Source organism: Gopherus flavomarginatus, chromosome 2 (genome assembly GCF_025201925.1).
Source record: "Gopherus flavomarginatus isolate rGopFla2 chromosome 2, rGopFla2.mat.asm, whole genome shotgun sequence".
NCBI lineage: Eukaryota > Metazoa > Chordata > Testudines > Testudinidae > Gopherus > Gopherus flavomarginatus.
The window spans coordinates 50,438,758-50,451,169 of NC_066618.1; the positions used below are offsets into that span (position 1 = coordinate 50,438,758).

At 41.1% G+C, this 12,412-nt stretch overlaps 1 protein-coding gene across 8 annotated transcripts in view; it reads left to right on the forward strand.

Moving 5' to 3' along the window:
- The window catches only part of DYNC1I1 (dynein cytoplasmic 1 intermediate chain 1), a 255,658-nt gene that overhangs the window by 199,589 nt on the left and 43,657 nt on the right, over positions 1–12,412 (forward strand). For 6 of the 8 annotated variants that reach the window (XM_050941720.1, XM_050941715.1, XM_050941714.1 and 3 more), the window contains 4 exons: positions 741–887; positions 4,659–4,772; positions 7,353–7,486; positions 10,552–10,696. In XM_050941720.1, coding sequence (XP_050797677.1) covers positions 741–887; positions 4,659–4,772; positions 7,353–7,486; positions 10,552–10,696 — 540 coding nt within the window. The remainder of the gene's footprint in view (positions 1–740; positions 888–4,658; positions 4,773–7,352; positions 7,487–10,551; positions 10,697–12,412) is intronic. The other 2 variants (XM_050941718.1, XM_050941719.1) reach the window with 2 other exon arrangements.

The following is a 12,412-nucleotide window of genomic DNA, read 5'->3' on the forward strand; positions in this document are numbered from 1 at the left end:
ACCAAGTGACAGTGGTAGGGAAAGTGAGCCCTTTTGCAACTCAGAAGGGACCACCTTGGCCCCAAAGCTTGTGTATTGTATAATGTATAAAGCGGTATTGTCTGACTTACTGTGTTCCCCAGGGCTATAGCTAGATGTCCTCCCCAGATGAGGAAAGGCTTGGGGCTATCCACTCTCTCACAAACGTACCCCAGAATCTTTTGTCTTGCTTTAAAGTGATCCACAGAGGAGAGTGCCACAGGAGCCAGTGGCAAGGGTAGACATATTGAAGGGCAAGCAAGTGAGGGCCTGGTTCTTCCTGTGGGGGAGTGAGGGGAGGCAGGAGTCTGCTAGAGGAGAATGGTACAAGAGGGATCCAGGATCTCTCTGGTGGGTGCAAGGCAAATGAAAATATTGAGTTGTATTTATTTTTTTTAAAAGAAGCCCAGGGAGGCACTTTCCCATCATCATCTCACATATGGTATCGTAGGTTGCGGTTTCTCATCACCAGTGCCTAAAGCCTGCCCTGTGATTCACTTTTTCTCCAGGACCAATGGGACTACAAATATTGGGGCCATTCTTGCATTCTGTGCAAGGGTCCCTTTGACTTCACTGGAAGTCCTGGGTGCTCAGGGAATACAGGATCAGGACTGCACTCCTGAGAGTATTGATTATAACATGCTTCTTAAGGAACAGAAAGGCAGATGACTGACAATTGAACTGACCCCTCTACTTCATTCTCTACCCTGTTTTTGCTCTAGTCCTCTGTGATGTCTGTCTGCTTTGCACGTTTTCACCCCAACCTGGTTGTTGGTGGAACATACTCTGGCCAAATTGTTCTGTGGGATAATCGTAGTCACAGAAGGACTCCAGTTCAGCGTACACCCCTTTCTGCTGCTGCTCACACGGTAAGGCTCAATGTCATTGCAAAGAAACATTCAATAGAGAAGTGCAGATCTCTTAGCCTGAGCTACCGCTACAATGTTGTATTTTTTGTTACATGCAAGAAAATAAGAGAATGGATTTTTAAGGGGGGGAAATGGATGGGAAACAGACTAGGTGACAGCTTCCTGCACGTGCTCAAAGGGTAATGGATGGCCCGTGGTTGGGTGTTTAGGAAGTCTCCCCGCAGTGCATGACCAAAAATGGGCATCTCACAATAATGGTCCAGTGCTGTGAGGAGTGCAGGGACAACTTGCTCCTGATGCCCACCTGGGGAATAAGTCTCCAGAAAGGGATATGGATAAGGCAGAGTTCATGATTCCTCCCCGCACCCCCTCTGTACTGGTTCATGGCTTGGAGCCAGCACACTGTGGGAGCAATCTGCTCTCGTAATGAAGATGAAGTTAATTGCATGCACACACACACCCCAAGCAGTTGTGCAGTCATTGTGGAGTGGGGCAGGGCAGGACAGTACCTTAAATGCCTGATTTAGCCCCAACTGGGGAGGGATTGTTCTGGGGACGTAAGGGAGAACGACCAGGGATAATGGGATTAATTTTAGCAAAGGATATGTAGGCTGGACATCAGGAAAATTTCTTGATGATGAGATCTTTTAGGCAGCGGAATAAACTTCCAACAGGCGATTACCTGAAATATAAAGAAACTGAACTGGACAAAGGAAGAAAAATATCCTGTGCTGGCAGGGGGATAAATCAGATGACCTAGTAGATCTTTTCCACCTCTCACTTCTGTGATTCTCTGATCATACCTTTGTAATCTGCTGTTCAAGTTTCAGCCTTTAGTTTGTTGTGACAACGTAATCCCTGGGGTTAAAAGTCAACATCTAACAATCGTTAAACATAATTTAGTGCCAAAAATTCACTCTGGCACAAATACGATGACTGCCTTGCCATTTGTGTTAGAAATGGCAGGTATGCAATTATTGGGGGTTGGAAGAGGGAACGGAATATAGTTCTCCAAATTTCTGCCACCAGCAGTTTTGTCTGACTCTAATGCCCTAGTTATGCTGTGGATCACAGCTGCACCATTACTCTGAATTTCCCTAATGTTTGTGTCCTTTTTGTCAATAGTAATGGGGGCAAGGGGGCTAACATTGCTCAGACTGCATGGAAGAAAATACTGTGCCTTTAAGTGGTGATTTAGTAACATGGGAGACAAGAAAACTAGAGGCTGGAAACTGTAAATATAATTGAAAATGGAGTGATTGGGTCCAAAACCTAGTGAAAAGGAAAAAATTACTGGGAAGGTTTGTTCTTCCCTTGTGCTCAATAAAATTTTTAGACAAAATTATACCACCTGGGAATGATATTCTAAAACTTGGATCATTTTCCCAGTAGCAGAGGTCAATGTATAATGTTATGACTATGACAACTGGAAATAGATGACTTGGATTTATTCGTAAGTGTGAATTGTGTGACTACATGTGCAAGTATAAATAACCATTTTAACCCCCTAGCTAACATGGAACCATGTTTTTAAGGAGTTTGATCATGCTTCAGAATAAACATAAATTAAGTGCTATTCCTACAATCCTGACAGGCAAAATTCCTGTCTAATTTAAGTCCTGGTTTGCAAAACGCAGGCTCATGCCCTAAGCTGTTAAACGCAAAGTAATATATTGAATCAAGAAAATTATTCTGTTGTACAGTAGCAGCTAGGTGCTGGTTTGAATATTTATTTTTATTTTAACAAATATTCCCCATGAAAACAAGTGTTTAGTTATTGCTGCTCTCTTCAGTTAGCTTAATAAATACGAATCATGTTGTTAACATTGTTAAAAAATTGCCATGAGTTTATTCCCACTGATTGGTGCCCAGGAAAGAGAGTCCCACCACAGCTTACTCACTAATTTCCTTTCACACCCACCACACAGCTGTATTTGGAAGAACAGGAAATTTTAATTAAGACAAAAAACTCCTGCATGATGATTTCATTTCCAAAATAAATAAAAACAAGCTGGCATCTCCCCTGTGAAAGGAAGGAGCCAATTTACACTTTTTGCTAAGTACAGTTGGTTGTCCTTTTTGCTCGTTTTGTTTACATCTTTTGGATTTCATTACTCATGAAACGGACAGCTGGCAGCACTGGCTGGAGCCAGGCATTCTATAGGAAGGTACCATTGGTCTGGCAATATGTCCCCCGATGAGTCTGGCCACTCCCTGACTATTTGACCTATATCCTTCTCCCATCCTTGCAATTCCAGCCTTAGGGCTGCTTTATCAATTTGTAGGTTATTTTGTGATGAGGACAAATACCCATTACAGCTTAGGCTGAGCAGACTAAATTTACCATGTAACAATATGTGCTCATCAGTTTTTATTCCTGTGTTAATTGGTACACAAGGAAGGGTCAAGTGAAGGGCTCTTCCTAAGGAGGTTTCTTTAAAAATGTAATGTTAGGGGCAGGTATTCCAAATCTGGCCTGTTTGTGACTAGCACTAATTCCAAAGGGCAATCACTTGTGCATACAGGCCTTCAGCATCCTGTCCCCTGTTCACACAAATCATGGAATTTGTACACACAGGGTGTGATCCTGTGCCACTAAAGTCAATGGAAGTTTTGTCATTCACTTCAAAGGGAGCGGAATTGGATCTGTACACCTTAATTGAGGATTGCTTTCTTTGCACAAATGATTTTGTGCACAAGTGATTGTCTTCACTTGGATGAATATAGATGGGAGCTGAGTTGAGGCCACTAGTAAATTTGGCCCTTAATTCATTTTCTTTAATTAAATGTAGTGCTAGTGAAAAGTGAAAAGTTTCCATTTCTAGAGACCAAAGTGTTCTCTTTATCCACAAAAAAAAGCACTGAATAGACAGTAGGGTGCAAGTTTCCCAACACTGCCCTACAGCTATGGATGTTATCCTTGATCTGGACAGGCCACCTGTACTGGCCAAAGGGTAGTTCATTCTCACTGGCCATTCTTTGAAGAGTGCTGCTAAGGGTGCTTGGTTGTGACAGTGGTTTGGTGATGAGAACATTTGCCCACCTCGTTTTGCATGGGCAATCAAACAGATGTCGGATGATAACTTGGAGCCCAAAGTATCAATGCCTGAGAATAAAAGTACCGTGTACACCCTAACATTAAATGGATGCATTTAATGCCTGTGGACCAAATTTTGCTCTCCGTTTCACTGGTGTAAATCTGGAGTAACTCCATAGGTTAATGGAGTCACTCCCAATTTCCTTTGATGTATTGGAGTACATTAATTGGCTCATGATTAAGAAGGCTGGTGGATTTGTTCATATTTTGTCCATTGAAGCACATTTGAAAATATTCGGCATAGCAGCCAAACTGTGGCAAAGTCCAAGCCTTGTGCAGCTGTTTTCTTCAATAAAATCTACCTTTTCATTCCATTTGGAAGGTTTGCTTCTCTCTGCCAGTCATTTTCAGCATCAAAAGCTATCAGCAGAATCAGACGTGTCCCTGTGGGTGAAATCTCATCCGCAGAATCTAGCATTTTCACAGTATTACTCAAGTTGTTTCAAGAAGGAGTAAAATGAAGCTTTGAACTTCCACCACCATAATATGCCTTTAAAGTTCCAACCCAAAGCAAGTTAAATTCCTATCTGGCAAGTAGATAAGCGCTGTATTATGCTGGCAGTATGCAACTGTTTAATCCTTTCTTAAATCAACATTTCTGACATTTGAAATTGAAATTTGGTTTTGAAAAGTGAGAATGCACTCTCTGATTCCTGGTGTTCATGTATTTTCAGCATCCCGTGTACTGTGTAAATGTAGTTGGAACACAGAATGCGCACAATCTCATTACAGTTTCTACAGATGGCAAAATGTGCTCCTGGAGCCTGGATATGCTCTCAACACCACAGGTGGGTTTGTTTTCACCTACACAAGAAGAAAACATCAATGTTAAAGCAGATACCTGCTTAATGGAACATAGTTCCTAAAAGCCAAAATTTAATATCCTACACAAACTAAAACCAATGGATGCACTTGAAAGAGTGCAGCTTGCTTCCAGCAGTCTTCTGTAAGAGCCAAAACCCATTTCCTTTACCACAAGTCATGTAATTATTGTAATATATTAATATGTAGGTCAGTTTCAAGTGAAAATGAAATAATCCATTTTAAAGCACAGTAATTATAGAAGTCGCCTGTGGTACAAATTGCACTTACTCTAGATTGTTTAACAAATATGGAGTAGCTTGCACTGCTGCAGAACACACTCGACACAGTTATATGTCTCCAAGATACGGTATCCTACAAGTAGGAAAGCTTAGCTTGTTCATGCATTCAGTAACCAAGGGAACAAACTATGCAAATCAAAAGTTTTAGAAATATTTCCCCCACCTCAGAATGTTTTTTGTTACTGGCTCCCCATCACACACTCACACACACATACACAGACATCCCTTTTTGTATTGGAAATGAAAGGAAATCCAGGAAATTTTTACAAACCACTCGTGATTATGGTAATGGAAACTAAACAACAAAGCTGATGCTGAAAGAGACCTTTGGAGAAGCTTGTTTAAATCTGTTTGTAGTCCAGTACATGCCTTTCTTCTGTTTACTGGGAAGAAGGATGTTTTATTACTGGGTTACATTAAAATGTGTGAGATACATCACCAGGTGGATGAGGTAATATCTTTTATTGGACCAACTTCTGTTGCTGAGAGAGACAAGCTTTCGAGCTTTTACACATCTCTTCTTCAGGTCAGGGAAACTAACTGAAAGCTCGTCTTTCTCACCAACAGGAGTTGGTCCAATAAAAGATATTACCTCAACTTATGTTTCTAATAACCTGGGACCCATATGGCTACAACAACATTGCATTCATGAGATAGATCACGACCGTTGTATAATCTTGTTTTAAAATAGCTAGTAGAAATGTCTCTGAAATGAACATTTACACTACTTTTACCTTTGTGTAGATACATATGAGTTGTTTGGTTTTAATATTAGTTATTGACACAAAATGCATTTACACAGCACAGTGCTACAGTTGTGACACAAGGGTTTGTGAATACCCCCGTTCTGTAACCTCTCCACTTACATGGGATGTCCATGCATACTGCAGCTCCAGAATTGGGTTCCAACAACGTGGTACATTCTACATTGAGTAAGAGATCCTATCCTGAACTTATGCTGCTGTTGCAAAAAAAAAGCATAAGACTTGAAGTCAAGGTGCTAGCCTCAGCTTGGAATTTCATGGCTTTTGCTGGTTTATCTCACAGTCTTAAACCTTCTAAAAGTATGGAGCCAGATTTTCAAAGAAGCATTGGTATGTCTGACCACCGGATGACAGTTGTGCATATCGGGGCAGATCCTCAGCTGACGTCAATTGTCATCATTCCATTAAAGTGAGAAATCCATGTAGACACCAGCTGAGGATCTGCCCTATGAAGATTTGCGCCCATACAAGCATATGCATATTTGCTCCACATTGTTATGTCTTTGAATTTGCTAGTTTTTGTTTTGGCTCTTTTATCAAAGGCAAATGTTTTTCATGGGAGGATATATTCCAGCTAGTAAGGAATACCATAGAGCTGATTCTGCAGCCTTTACTTCCATCAGATTTCTCCTGCAAGGGAAGGCTACAGGATTGGGCTCTAAAAGACCAGTGACTTAGGAATTTTGAAAAGGGAAAAAATGCCTGGCTAAATAGCTGTAAATGAAAATTGCTAAATCCATCATCTGCATTGTGGATTCTTGAGTTACACAATTTAAGCTTCAAAAGCAAGTGGTTTTGAGTTATATATGTGCAAAATATAATCTGCTTAAACTATATGCTAATAAAATAGAGTATCCACGCTCATGTTACTTCAAAACATGGACATAGCTTATTTGGTTTGAAGTGTGGCTAGGGAAAGTGAAAGAAAATATGCTTACATGCTTACAACTTGACAATAGAACCCAGCGTGAATGTTTATGGTTGCTACAGCAACCACTTGAAAAATGCTGTTCAGAATGGCAATGGTGACATGACCCGAACTTTCTAAATTGGTTCTACTGAGGTACAAGTGGCATAGTTTGGTAAGTATGCAGGGTGTATCTGATATTACTTGTGTTTCTCGGTAAACAACTGATTTCAAGAATGTTTGTAAATAGAAGGGTATTGTATGTTTTATTAGAGCCTGGGGCTGACAAGTGAAGCCATTAAGGTATTATCTTTAGTTTCTGCACCATTAGTTTTTAAATTCTCACCTGTCATCTCTGTCTGATTTAAAAAGATGTAGCACAGACTGATGAATTCCAGCAGCTTTGGAACCTGAGATATGCAGCCATGTGAATGGCAGTATCAAGCATCATGATTGATGACATTTTGGTGGCTTCTTGTAATGCCCTATGCAAAATCAACACATCATTTAGCCAAATGATTTTTTTCTGTGACACATATAGAAAACAGTTGGTGAAGAACAAAAACAAAAAAATAACTCTGGCCTGTTTTGTAGGAGAGCATGGAGCTGTCCTACAATAAATCCAAGCCGGTAGCAGTTACAGGAATGGCTTTCCCAACAGGAGATGTCAACAACTTTGTGGTTGGCAGCGAGGAGGGAACCGTCTACACGGCTTGTCGTCATGGAAGGTGATTTTCAATACTGCTTACTTGCAGCATACCCTGTTTCTGTCTCTAGGGGGTGAGGAGGGTGCTAGTGTGGAGAACAATCAGCCTCTTGGGTTGGTCCATTATTATCAGCACTGTTCGGGTTCTGTAGTTTTACACCATTACAGATAGTTTAGTTTTAGGGTATTCAGATCTGAATTAGTCACAAGAGTGGGATATAACACCCCCTCCCCCCCCCCCCCGCCACACCCAATGTTCATAACCCACAGCTTCATCGTAGGTCTCCACTCTGGAGAGTCAGACCACCTTGTTTGTTCAGTTACACCTCCAGACTCTTGTTAACAGCAGGTAGAGATATAGTCTGTTAAAGGGCAAAATTCTGTCCTTGCTCCTCTGAGTCTAGGGGTGGGGACAGAAGAGGGCAGAATGGCAGCAGCCTGCAGAAGGGGCTCAGAGCTATTCTGCCAGCACAGGGCAGAATGGCTCCTGGAACATTGAGACAGAACATTCAGCGGCACTTCTCACCATTTCTTAAAGCAAAAGCATTGTGCATGTCTCCCACCTAGCGCCTCACGGGTGCTGAGGGTCTGGACGCAACCCCAAGGTGACTAACTGCTCCTCCTCAGCCTAGAACTTCCTTGCATGACATCTTCAGTTTGTCTTTTTCTAGCAGGTTACACTGGGGAGAAGCTTCCTACCGCATCTTCTTAGGAGTGCACCTGCATAACACAGAACAAAATGTTACCCAAAATGTATTGTTGTTGGTTAGGGGTCTGATCCTGCAACCTGTACTCCCATTGGCTTCTGTGGTAGTTTTGCCTCAGTAAGCAGCACAGGATTGGGCCATTAACGATTTTCATGGGAAAGTGAGGCTTTCTTAAGCATAGTGTAAAGACTGCCCATTAGAATGTTCTCTCGCATTATAGAGAATCTACCCAATGCACTGATCTTTCAAAGTATTGCCTATGACTCCAAGTATTAGATCAGAGGAGAGCCTTGATGCTATGTACACTCTAACAATGATCTTCTATTCTTCACCCAATGTGGTGAAGGTGTAAATCCACTTCCATAATGTAAATGAGTTCCTCATTTTGCACCCTGTAAACTATTTCAGGATGCTGTTAGCAGCCAGAGGAATCTCCCCAGGGGCACTTCAAAGATCAGTTCCTTGTGTTCATTAAAATGAGTCTCAGCTATCTTGTGTGCTTGTGTTAGCTGCTAACACTTTCATTGTGCAGTCTTTTTGAGAGCCTCTTGTAAAGACAAGTTCTTTAACTTTCCATCGGTGGGTTTACATTTTATTCAACACTTTGAAATGTATTGGGGTGATGTAGCTTCACGTGCTGTTGTTTTCTATAATTCTAATGTCCAAATAATTTTCCTTAATGTTTATACAATGTTTAAAGAATGGGCCCTCTGTTACATATTCATAATATTAAACAAATAATTGTACATTTTTAAAGGATTATTTTTGCTTTTTTGCTGATAGTACAGCAACACTCAATGTCTCTATCTAGGGGTTATAGTGATGGAGTGACTGATGGTTTGAATTAATCTTTGACTGTCTGGATAAGTGAAAGCTGCCCAAGGTCATTTCTAAGTTAGCACTTCTAATCTTGCAGATATGCCTGTTTTGTCTCCCCACCAGAGGAGGAAAGTGTCAGCTGCTCTTGCTATTCTTGCTCCTTTGCCATTTTTGCCTGTGTTCTGTTGGGAATCATTCCCAAACTACATTTTATTTTCATAGGCCCTCAATGCTCTCCAACACAGCATAATGCAGAGGAGAGCAAAATTCTGGAGAAAGCTGCATCTAGGAAAAACAGCTATGCAAGTCACTCTCCCCACATCCCCAGAACCCAGCTACAAAATATCCATGCAGCCCGTTAGCTGTGTGGAAAAAAGAAGGGAGGGCTGGAGAAAAGACCACAATAAGACTGGCAGTAAATCAGCGCTTCCTCAGAGGTATTGCAGAATTCAACCACTGGCTGATAGCCAATGGCAATGCAGCTACAGGTTCAGCCATGTTGCCATGGCTGATAGGGCTGTTTGAGGAGACAGCCTGGAAAGGTTCCTTCTAATACAGTTCTTGGTCTTGCCCTCTGGCTGCACTGCATTACTCTGGTCCTACTGAGAAAGGATAAGACTGCATGGACTTTGCGGCTATGTTAGAGCCGGTGATATTTTGAATGAGTTTGTTCCTTTTGTGGTGTATGTATCCATGTGCCTGAAGGGGAGATGTTATTATTCTCTTTTCTTTGTATGGTGGGGCAGTGTGGTAAGTTGATTCGGGCTGATTGTTAACAGAGTGAGTAACGCTAAACGTACGCTCTCTAATGACGATTTACATATTTTCCTTCTTTATAGCTGTTCTGGCCTTTCCTTATGTGATCTGCATTTCATGTAATAAAAATGGAGCTTGATAAGTTTATGAATGGGATTAGATAATGGAGTTGCCTCCAAGAGTGGGGGAGTGGACATGATGACCCAGGAGATCCCTTCCAGTTCTATGTTCCTCTGAAATGGAAATCTTTTCTTTCAAACCAATACCTAGCCCATAGGACTTGGTGACAAACCCTGTTTGCCTTAATCATATGAATAGTTTGAATCATATGGATAGGATTTGCTTCTTGGTGAACTGACCAACTGCCATGAGAATGTTATTTCAGATATTTAGAAAGAAAGGAAGTTGCTAATGATGTGTCATTGTTTATGCATTTTGAATTTTAATGGATAATTCCCATGATAGTGGCTCACTCTGATTTATTTGGCTCTCTGAGTCTTCCTTTATTATTATTATTCTAAAGCACAGGAGTATAGTTGATACTGTATATAAGTGTCACATATGGATGTATTCTGCTGAGTAAGAAAGTCTCAGTAAGTGGGGTTCTGGCCACCCCAGTGCATGAATTGTGCCCACAGCAGCACGTCCTTAGAGACAAAGCCCAAACTGAAAGATGCTGAATTTTACAGATTGCATGGTAGCTTACTATGGAAACAGTGAGACAAGAACTTGAAGATGAAGATGAAGAAAAAAGCCTAGTATTCAAAAGTCCCTGAATGTTAGTGTGTGTATCTTCTTTCTGCAGTAAAGCAGGAATTGGTGAAATCTTTGAAGGCCACCAAGGACCTGTCACGGGGATCAATTGCCACATGGCAGTGGGCCCAATCGACTTTTCCCATCTCTTTGTCACATCATCATTTGACTGGACAGTCAAGTTGTGGACCACAAAGGTGAGAGATCTGGGAGGGGACTGAGTAGGCTTGCTTAGTACATTTAGATAACTTTTACAGGCAAATATTGCCCATTTTTGCAGCTTATAATCAAGGCCTAATCTATTCCAACAGATGGTTGCTTCCACTATTATTTATTAATGGTTATTTTCCCCTCATATACTTTCCTTTTCCCTGTTACTCAAGTTACCTGTCCAAATATTGCAAAAGAAGCACAGTATGAATTTGGGGAGGTGTTACATGAAAATATCATTCTCAGAAATACTTTGAATCTTAAGCTTTAAATGAGGGTGAAGAATCTGTCCCATAGGAAGGGATAATTTAGCTAAGGTAATGCATGAGGACTCCACGGCTAAAATTCGTCCCTAGTATATCTGTCTCAGCTAAATTAATCCCAAGGTTTATGCCATCCTACATAGGCAGCTTCTCCTTGCCTACACCTTTACACCGTCCCCTGATGTTGTGATTACAAAAATCCACCCTAACCTCCTGTTTGCTGAGGATTTATAAGGGCCAGTACAGTCCAAAAAGTGGTGGCATTGTCTAAGAAGATGATCACCTCATCTCCTTCCCAGCCTCTCCCGATGGGATGTAGAGCCACCACCACCCCAGCAGAATAGAGGGAGTCTATCTTCAACAACACCATCTGCCCTCCCTTGAGCAAATCCCCATGGGAGTCAGGAATATCGAAGATGGTGCCGAGAAGTAAATGGCCCAGTTCCAGGTTCGGCGAATCTGGTTCAGCGAACCTAGCCCAATGGAGGTGCACCTGTAATAAATTCCGTCGTGTAATAATTAGCATAATATGCCATAGATCTAAACGTACTTGGCAAAATATAAATTAGGGTTAGTCACCAGAACACCGTTAGGGAAATCACTGGTGCTGGAATAGATGACTTGAATAATACTTTCTATCTCTAACAAATATAATTCTCTGACAGAAGTTAAGCTGATATTTTCTGGCACTTACTAAAGAATTGTGCTTCTGCAAACGGAATCAGAATGTACTACTGATGTTTTTGACTTGGTTACAGTTTGTGTTGATTTGTATTACAGTTTCCAATGTGACCAACCCAGTACTCTGGATGCAGGCTAAACTCTTAGGGTTAATAATATGCAAACAGTGCACCAAGATGTTGGCAAGAAGTAGAGTTTTTTTCCTTCTGACTAGAGGAAGGCCTGAGGAGATTTAATGTAGTTATTATCAGCTGTAAAATCTATACACACTGTACATGCATGTGTCCAGGAATGTATTGCGTACAGACCTCACACAGAGAGATTATTTTGTGCAACAAAAATTGCCATACAGTTTGGTGAAACTAAGCAGATGCAAACCCCATCTTCAGTAGTATTGTCTTGGTGTAGGATAACAAAAGTGAGGGAAAAAATATGAAGTTGATTAAATAGACCAGGCTATCTTCATTGTGGGAGCTGAATGAAAAACAAAATCTAAACAAGTATAAATTAAGTTAATATTCTTGCTGATGAAATCATATAGATTTTGTTCTTATCATTCAATAAGTAGAGATTTGTTTTTCAAATGTCTGATTTTAATCTTTGCAATGTCTTTAAGAATCGCTGATGTTGTTTGGCTCACATCTTGAGCTGCACCCAACAGGAGTCCAGTGTTGGAAACTGACCCAATCAGGAAGCATCTCAGAATATTTTCCTCAAAGGCAGGATGGGTGGGGAATGATGGTACAGATGCATAGCAAA